Here is a 9,458-nt window from a genome sequence, read left to right as displayed (position 1 = left end):
GATTAAAGGCGTGTGCCACCACTGCCTGGCTGTTTTGCTTTTTCTATAGTTATTAATGCTAATAAATAGAAAAGGTCATAGAAACTTAAATGTAATATTATACTAAGTTCTCCATAGAAGGTTAAGATCAAAATAACTCATTTGATAAAGTAATTTGTGATATTTGCTTCTTATTCCCAGAAATCTGACTTTTCTTATTATTGTTGGACATTTGTATTTTTAGGGTAATCAAACATAGATAAAACAAGACATTTGTATCTTTTTCCTTTTAGACTTTGCTATAGATAGTATATACTGTACAATAACCAAATTCTTCTAGAACTCTTATTTCATCTCCTTCATATTACAAAGATAATACTGTGCGCTCTGTCAATCTATGTATAGCTCCACTTCTTCCTCCCACTCAATGCTACACTGAGGAAGCATGACTGAGCGGACAGCAGACTAGAGCATAGGAAAGCTAAGATCATACAAGTGACAGTGGACCGGGAGGGATTATGATAACAAACACTATCGTGACCCCAAGGCTCGTCAGTGTCTACCAGAAACACTAGTGAATTATAATTCAGAAATCTTTTTTTTTTTTTGCTTAAAACTAAGTGTTCCTCACTACCAAGTAAGCTAATGATAGTCAATAAAGTGTGATGATGATACATTAAAATTAGATGTCATTAAGGCTGGGGTTGTATCTTTTGGGGGTAGTACTTGGTTTGCATAATCCTAAATTCAGTCTCCAACAATGCCAGGAAAACAAAAAGGCAGTATTGACACTGCAGAAGATTCGTGGTACAAAAGTATTCTTTTTTTTTTCTTAAGATTGATTGATTTATTTAGTGTATATGAGCACACTGTAGCTGTTCAGATGGTTTTGAAACTTCATGTTGTTGTTGGTAATTGAATTTAGGATCTCTCCTCACTCCGGTCGGCCCCGCTCGGTCAGTCCTGCTCACTCCAGCCCAAAGATTTATTTATTATTATAAATAGGTACACTGTTGCTGTCTTCAGCCGCACCAGAAGAGGGCATCAGATCTCATTACGGGTGGTTGTGAGCCACCATGTGGTTGCTGGGATTTGAACTCAGGACCTTCAGAAGAGCACTCACCAGCCCTATAAAAGTATTCTTATAAAATCTATGGGGCTAGGGAGATGGTTCAGCAGTTAAGAGCACTGGCTACTCTTATACAACATATACAATATATTGTATATGCAATATATACAAAATTCTAAAACAAGTACCTTCAGATTTTTTTCAATTCAGTCTTCAAAAAAAGCATTGTGCTAGTCTGGGGTTGGTACAGTGCTTGCCGAGCAAGCACAGTATTCTGGGATCAATCTCCAGCATCATAAAACTTGGGCTTAGTGGCCCATACTGTCATTCCATCAGAGTTCAAGGTCATCCCTGCTATGTGTTTAATTTATGTCAAACCTGAGATACGTGAGACTATCTCGCAATGAGTCAATGAGTGGGATGTAAAGTGAATAAGTAAAATAATAATTTTAAAAAAGAAAAGGAAGAAAAGCACTTTGTTTTTGATCCAGTGTCAATTGGTCTTTTTGATAATTACTTTTTTATTAATTTATTTGTTTTTGTTCATTGTCACACTACCCCTGAGTTATATCCACAGCCCCAACAATGGATTTCGATTCATATGTATTTCTGGTTTTATTTTATTGTTTATATAGTGACACATGTTTACAATAGCTAACTTTTGGTCAGTAATGTTTCAGTCAGTAGATTTTAGGCTCTTACATTTTGCCATTTTAAACAGAATCACCATGTCCCTATTGCAAAATAGATTATGTACTATATTTATAATATAAGCCTACCCCAAAATTTGAATGAGTATATTCTGTTAATTTTTTTGTTTAATATCATGTAGCATGTTATCAAAATAAGTATTGGGACATAATTTATTTAAATTGTAGGGAATGTTACATTTGGAACAGTGTGATTATAAGCAATGTAGTATATAGTAAGCTTATACTATAATTGCTTTTAATCCTTCTGTTTAATCTAAAAACTAGAAAAGGCACCATACTACTTCACTGGGTTACTTATCACGTGTAGGCATTCACAGGTTAGAGGCGTGAAAAGACCTAAGGTTTGTAACTGAAAGTAGCATTTACCTCCTCTTAGAGTACCGAATCATCAGGCTGTACAGTGAGCTGGAATGCAAGATCTACAAGTGCCATCAAGACAAAAACAGAGCTGGAATTAGCACTTTCTCCCATTCATGACAGCAGTGCCATTCCTGCTGCTGGAAGCAACCAGGTGACCCTCCCTAGAAAACGCTGCAGGGAAATCTCTTGGGAAGCAAGGGACCCAGATATACATAGTGAGAACATGACCATTGACAAGGGACAGTCTGGTTTCTGTCAGTCCAGTCAGTGGTCTGTAAATTCTAGTGCTACATCTGAAGAACACCTTGGTAAAAGAAATTATAAAAGAAATTTCCACTTGGTTGACTCCAGTCCTTGTCAGGAAATTATGCAAAGTAAAAAAAACTGTACAGAGTATGAGGCCAATAAGGAAAGGCCAGGCTGCCGTGCAAATCAAAGTACAGGCTTGACAACCGAAGTCCAGAACCTGAAGCTATCAGGGTGTGAAAGTCAGCAACTTGACTATGCCAATAAGGAGAACATTGTCACCTATTTAAGTGACAGACAAACCCCAGAAAAACTGCATATACCAACGATAGCAAAGAACCTTATGTCTGAACTAGATGAAGACTGTGAGCTGACCAGTAAAAAGGACTGCCTCAGTTCTAATTCTGTATGTTCTGATGAGGATAAAGCTCTTAAAACGGCCTGTGTGGATTCTGATTCATCTTTTCCTGGAGTGTCTATGATGGAAAGTTCACTGGAAATTCAGGCCTTAGAACCAGATAAAAGCATCAGAGACTACTCTTTTGAAGAACCACATACTGAAGATCTATTTATGTTGCCAAAATGCCAAGAAAATTCCTTGCCAACAGATGACTGCCCTGCTTCTCTCCGAGACAGTGACCAGATGTTAGCTCATCCCTCCAAGGCGCCCAAAGCAGTAACCTCGAAGATCAACGTCGTGGCTTTTCGAAGTTTTAACAGTCACATTAATGCATCTACTAATTCAGAACCATCCAAGATGAGCATAACTTCTTTAGATGCTATGGACATTTCTTGTGATTACAGTGGTTCATATCCCATGGCTGTGACCCCTACTGAGAAAGGAAGGCACTATATGTCACATCAGGTACATTCCAGTTTATTCTTACAGCATTAAAGTAGTAACCTATTAAGACACGTGCTTGCCTCTCGGTTAGGTTATATGGTATTAATTATACAGTTTGATTCTCCTATAAATTGTTGAAATGTTTTCATGCATGAAAGTGAAGCTGATAGTAACGTTTATTCTTCTTAATAGTTGTATAACTATGCTTCTCAAAGAAAATACATATTTCAATGATCTCAATATATGAAATTGAAGTTTACCTTAATATCCTCCAACAGCATATATATTTCAAATATTATTTGTCTTTATTTTCTATACTTATATAAACCAAAAATTGTATTTCTTTTATTCCTTTGGAAGGGCATTATAAAAAGATTATGCTCCAAATTTAACTTATGAGATTTCAGTTTTCCTTTAAGGGCTTAGATGTCCCTTAACCTCAGAACCTATTTTCCAAATGCCTATAAGTGACAAAAGCCCCTGTCATACTGCTTTCAAAGGTTCGTGTTGGGGCTGGAGAGATGGCTCAGGGGTTAAGAGCACTAAGTGTTCTTCCAGAGGTCCTGAGTTCAATTCCCAGTAACCACATCATGGCTCATAATCATCTGTAAAGGGATCCTGTATTCATATAAATAAAATAAGTAAATCTTTTTTTAAAAATGGTTGGTGTTAAGCAACAATTACATTAAAACCTTTGAGGACTGCTTAGTACAAGAGATGAACAGATGCTTGGTTCAATCATTTTGTCAGCCATACCTTTTCTTATTTGTATCAATCTAGGCTGTCAAGGTACTTTTCTTAGGTAGACTATCCTTATAAACCTTTAATCCAAATTCTTCAGAAGCTAAAGCAAGATCATGGTGTGAGGTCAGTGTGAGCTATATAGTAAAACTACCTCAAAAGAATTGTGTTTTCTTTCCAGTCATATCTGAAACAATTGACATTTTCAGAGCTATTGAATTCGATTGCATAAGACCCTTTTTATAATTATAACTAGCCTGAGTCTGCTCTTAAATCCTTAACCAAGGATTTGAATGCATGTTCCAATGTTCCATACCTAAAGAATGTTTGTGGTTACTACTTCAATGCTTTTGTTCACTTGAAAGAAATTAACATAATTGTTGTCTCTGGAACTCTTAAATTAACAGACTCCAAATCAGGTCAAGTTGGGAACATCATACAGAACTCCAAAGAGTGTGAGAAGAGGGGCAGCCCCAGTAGATGATGGGCGAATTCTAGGAACTCCAGATTACCTGGCACCTGAGCTCTTACTGGGTACAGCCCATGGTAAGATATACATTATGTGTCTTGGCTTTCATGTTTTTAATCAGTGACTACATTACCCTTTTATATGAAATGTCTTTGATCTGTATTCAAATCCTAGAGACTACTCATAAGTTGTCTTCTGCCATCCATACTGTGGGCATGTGGGGGTTTTTTGTTTATTTTTGCTGTTTGAGACCACATATTTTTATAGGTCTGGCTTTGATACTTAAAAGGAGAACATGGTACCTCTTCATCATGTGTAGCATTTACAGTGGGAAAAGGAAAAAGGAAACAACTTGGGGCTGTAGAGATAGCCAGCCCAGTTAGTAAAATGTGCAAACATAAGGACCCACATTAAAAATGAGTCATGAAATGGGAGGGTGGGCGTGGCGTGCTGGCCAATGCCTATAATCTTAGCAGTGAGGAGACAAAGACAGGAGGATCCTGGGGGCCAGCTGGCCTGCCAGTCTTGCCAAATCAGTGAGTTCTAGGTTTAGTCAAGAGACTTTGTTTCAGAAAGTTAGGCAGAGACTGATAGTGAAAGATGTTCCACATGAACTTTTTGGCCTCTACATGTGTGCACACACCCACTCGTGTATATGTACATACACAAATATGCATATATGACAACACTTACACATTTAAAAAAAATATTCTCTGAGTATAGGGAAATAAACACTGAAAAGCATGTAGCCATTTCTCTTGAGTTCATTTACTTTGTGAGGCTGAAGATAAAAACTAAAGCCTTAAATGTGCTCTGGGCAAGTGTTCTACCACTGAGCCACACCTGCAGATCCAATGGGGGGTTTTTGGAGGTTTTTTGGTTGTTTTTGCCTTCTTTGATTCAGTCTCACTGATCCAGAGAAGCTCTGCCCCAAATCTGGACTAAAGTGGTTTTAAAGTTAGCCCCAAATTTCTGTTCACTCTTCAAAATTTAGCCTCATTTTCTAAACACAGCAATGTAAAAAGCAACTAATGCAGCGATGAGTTATTAAATTTAACAGTTTATTTATACTTTGGATTTATGTAATATAAACTGCAACATAAGCACAGCCAAATATTCTAAATCTCAGGTACCATGCAGTCTGGGGGTTGTACAAGCATCACCATAATATTAAGACATTCCATCAGCCTTAAATCATGTATCTATTAGTAGTCACCACCTACTTTCTCCTGCTCTCTCACCCTACCTCAGTTCGAGTCAGACACTACTTCAAAACTTGACCTACTCTGTGTACTTTATACAGATAGAGTCGTTATAGCAACAACAATACAAATCACCCTTATTCATCCTCCTCAGAATGGTCAATCTAGAAATGAACCAATCTTCAGGACGGTACGTTAGAATAAAATAATACTTTACCTATCTTGTTTTCTTCCTTTCTCTTTCAAAAAAATTATTCTCCCTACATTCTAAAGGAAACCATATTCATCTGCCAGGTTGATATCACAAAATACTACAAAGTAAGTGGCTCAAAATGCAGCAAAAATGTATGTTTCACAGATCTAAAAGTTTGAAGTCTAGAGTAGAGACTTTTAAAATCTGTAGAAAAAGCAAGCCTTCCATGATCTGCAAGCTTGTGATAGTTTCCTGGCCATCTTTGACACTATTTCTGTTTCTTTATATGTGGTGTTTTCCCTAGATCTCTGGCTTATTTTGGTATGTCATAGTTTTTTAACTTCTCTTAATTTTTTTGTTGGCATACCAAGTGATGAGTTTCATCATGTATATATGTATGCATGTATGCATGTATGTATGTAACACTATACTTGACTAATTTTTTTGTTTTGTTTTGTTTTTTGAGACAGGGTTTCTCTGTATAGCCCTGGCTGTCCTAGAACTCACTTTGTAGACCAGGCTGGCCTCGAACTCAGAAATCCGCCTGCCTCTGCCTCCCGAGTACTGGGATTAAAGGCATGCGCCACCACGCCCGGCAAGGCAACTCTTATAAAAGGAAGCATTTAATTGAGGGCTGGCTTACAGTTTCAGAGACTTAGTCCATTATCATCATGGGGAACATGGTGGCAGGCAGGCTGGCAGGTACTAGAGAAGTAGCTGAGAGGTTGCTAAGCATCCTGAAAATCCTTTGCTAGGATGAGAGGATGGGGTTTAGCCTAAGCTTTGAAACCTCAAAGCCTACTCCCTAGTGATGCACTACCTCCAACAAAGCTATACCTCCTAATCCTTCTAACCCTTCTCAAACAGTGCCATGCATTCAAATTAACTAAGTATTCAAATATATAAGCATATGGGGGCCATTCTTACTCAACCATTATACCTAATGTTAACCTTTTGTCTCCACATATACATGCACAGATGAGTGTATACACACACCATACATGGCGTGCAGCACACACATAAAATAAATTAAATACAGGATCAATATAAAAAAGAAAAATATCAAAGTGGTTTTCTTTGTCCTCTACAACTAACTGAGACTTAGGATATCAAGCTCTAAAGTTATCAGTGGAAGATCTGTGCCCAGCTCCATCCACCTCATTGTTCAATGTGAGTGTACTGCCACCTAAACTTTTCTGCAGGCCATCTAGCCCTCCCCCATGCATATTGCCTCCCATCTCTGTCTGTTAGTCCTGGGGCTATGGCAGGTTGACTCTAGGCTCCCTGATTTGTGATTACTTCCTGAGATTGGGCCCCCACCCAACTCAGTCCTACATAGTAGGAAATAGACTTCTCTGTTCTCTCATTAATTGCAACAGAATGTCTTATGGACCCTAACTGGACTGAAGGCTTGCAAGATCCTTGGGCTGGCTGGGCAGTGGCGCACGCCTTTAATCCTAGCACTCGGGAGGCAGATTCAGGTGTATCTCTGAGTTCAAGGCCAGCCTGATCTACAGAGTGAGTTCCAGGACAGCCAGGGCACCACAGAGAAACCCTCTCTCAAGGAAAAAAGAAAATTCCTTGGGCTGCCCTATGGCTGGTATCTTGGTCAGTGCTGCCTGGCTTACCTTCTGAATACGGCTTCTGTTTTCCTTCCCCTTGTAGAACTGTGTGGCTCAATGTATATGTTGCTTGCCCCATTTTACTGAATTGCCCTTCTGTTCTCAGCACCTCTCCCCTACCTAATCACCTATGCTGTGGTGTGTGATGCTCTCCCGCTTCCTGGAGGAGAGTCTATTCGCTGTTACTCCCACTCTCCTCTTTTACTACATCAAACAGGTAACCTTTAAGCCTCCATGTTCATAGCTGGCTTATTATAAAGACACCAGTCACATTGAATTATGCCCTGAATAATCCTGCTCTGATCCAAAATAACCTCATATTAAGTAATTATATCTATAAATGATGTAGTACTTTTAGTGGAAGAGGTGAAATTTAACCCATGATATAAATGTGTCTTTAGTTTTGGTTGTTGTTGATGGACTTGGGGATTTTAACCCAGGCACGTGCTCTACACCTGAATGTCAGTTACTTCCGTTCTCTTGAGGCTTGCTTTAGGGCTTCTTTTTTTTTTTTTTTCTTTATTTATTTGTTTAGAAGGGGAGGCAGGAAGGTGGAATGAGCCCAAAAAGAATGTACTGTGGAGGAGGGAGAGATAGTTCTGTGCGTAAGCACTTGTTGGTCTTCGAGAGGAGCAGAGTTCAGTTCCCAGCACTCACACAAGGCTACTCAACAACTGCCTCTAGCTTCAACTCCAAAGGACTGGACGTCTTCTGGCCTCCAGGCACACGCATACACGTGGCATTCACTTACACAGACACATAAATAAAAATAATAAAAAATAAACCTTAAAAAAACAAAAGTGACCCCATAGGAAGAAAGACCAGCTGTCTCAACTAACCCAGACCCCAGGGAGCTCCCAGAGACTGAGCCACCAACCAGAGGCATGCACAGGAAGGTTGCAGAGCCCCTGGCACATATATAACAGAGGTCTTCCTGGTCTGGCCTCAGTGGGAGAAGATGCACTTAATCCTTGAAACGTGAGGCCTCAGGGAAGGGCGAGCCTAATGGGGGGAGGGAGGAGCACCCTCTCAGAGGCAAGGGGGAGGAAGAATGGGATGAGAAATTTGGACAGGAGACTGAGGAGGACAACAACTGGAATGTCAATAAATAAAATAATTTAAAAACCAAAAGCTCTACCTGTATGTCTGGGCATACATATACATATACATATGAAAATGCAGGCACTCGAGTCAGAAAACAGGTATTCGTCCTCATCTGCTTTCTACCTTGTTTGAGAAAGGGTTTCTGCTATTTTTCTCTGTATAGTCCAGGCTAAGCAGCCCACTCCTAGACTCCTAAGGATCTTCTGGTCTCTGCTTCCTGTCTTCTTGCAGGTATACTGAGATATTAGACCCCCATGCCATTGCACCTATGTGTTTACATAAAACCTATGAATCTGAACTCAGCTCCATGCTTTCTTCACAAGCACAGCTGTTTCTTTGGTTTGGTTTTCATTTTTGTTTCTTTGAGAGGTGTGTGGTGTTTTTGCTTTTGTTTTTGAGACATGGTCTAACTATGGTTTCCTGGTTGGCCTGGAACTCTTATATATATCAGACTAGCCTTGAACTCAAAGATCTTCCTGCGTCTACCTACAGAATGCTAGGATTAAAGTTCCTGGTGCCTGGCAAGCACTTACAATGCACTGAGCCATCTCCCCAGCCCAACACCTGTGTTAAAGTCTACTAGGCCAAATAACTGAGCTTGCTGATTGTAGTAAAAATGTTGGAGACCAAAGCCAAATTATGTTGAGTTACTTTTAATGCCTTTGAAAGCCATGTACTGCCCACTCCTATCTGATCTAACATCCTTGTGCCTATCATAGCCAAAATTATTCTCAGCAGATCGCTGGCCTCCACCAGTCTAGAGCTAAGGATGTCAGCAGCATCTGAAGCCTGTAACTGCGTTTCACCTGCTTTGGTACCTACGTTTAAGTGGGTCCCAGGGACTTAATTTATGCTGTCAAACTTGCACGCCAACTGCTTTTAGCCACAGAGCTGTATTGCTGAGCCTATTTATTTA

General features: G+C 39.5%; 1 protein-coding gene across 2 annotated transcripts in view; it reads left to right on the top strand.

The window, feature by feature from the left end:
* Positions 1–9,458, top strand: part of Mastl (microtubule associated serine/threonine kinase like) — a 23,730-nt gene that overhangs the window by 4,982 nt on the left and 9,290 nt on the right. Inside the window, exons 4-6 of one of the 2 annotated variants that reach the window (XM_021155488.2) lie at positions 2,138–3,232; positions 4,360–4,498; positions 7,545–7,655. In XM_021155488.2, the coding sequence (XP_021011147.1) occupies positions 2,138–3,232; positions 4,360–4,498; positions 7,545–7,655 (1,345 nt within the window). The remainder of the gene's footprint in view (positions 1–2,137; positions 3,233–4,359; positions 4,499–7,544; positions 7,656–9,458) is intronic. The other variant, XM_021155489.1, reaches the window with a different exon arrangement.

Source organism: Mus caroli, chromosome 2, assembly GCF_900094665.2.
Source record: "Mus caroli chromosome 2, CAROLI_EIJ_v1.1, whole genome shotgun sequence".
In the NCBI taxonomy this organism is placed as follows: Eukaryota; Metazoa; Chordata; class Mammalia; order Rodentia; family Muridae; genus Mus; species Mus caroli.
Note: the sequence above shows the minus strand (reverse complement) of the source record. Positions and strands in the feature narration are given on the sequence as shown.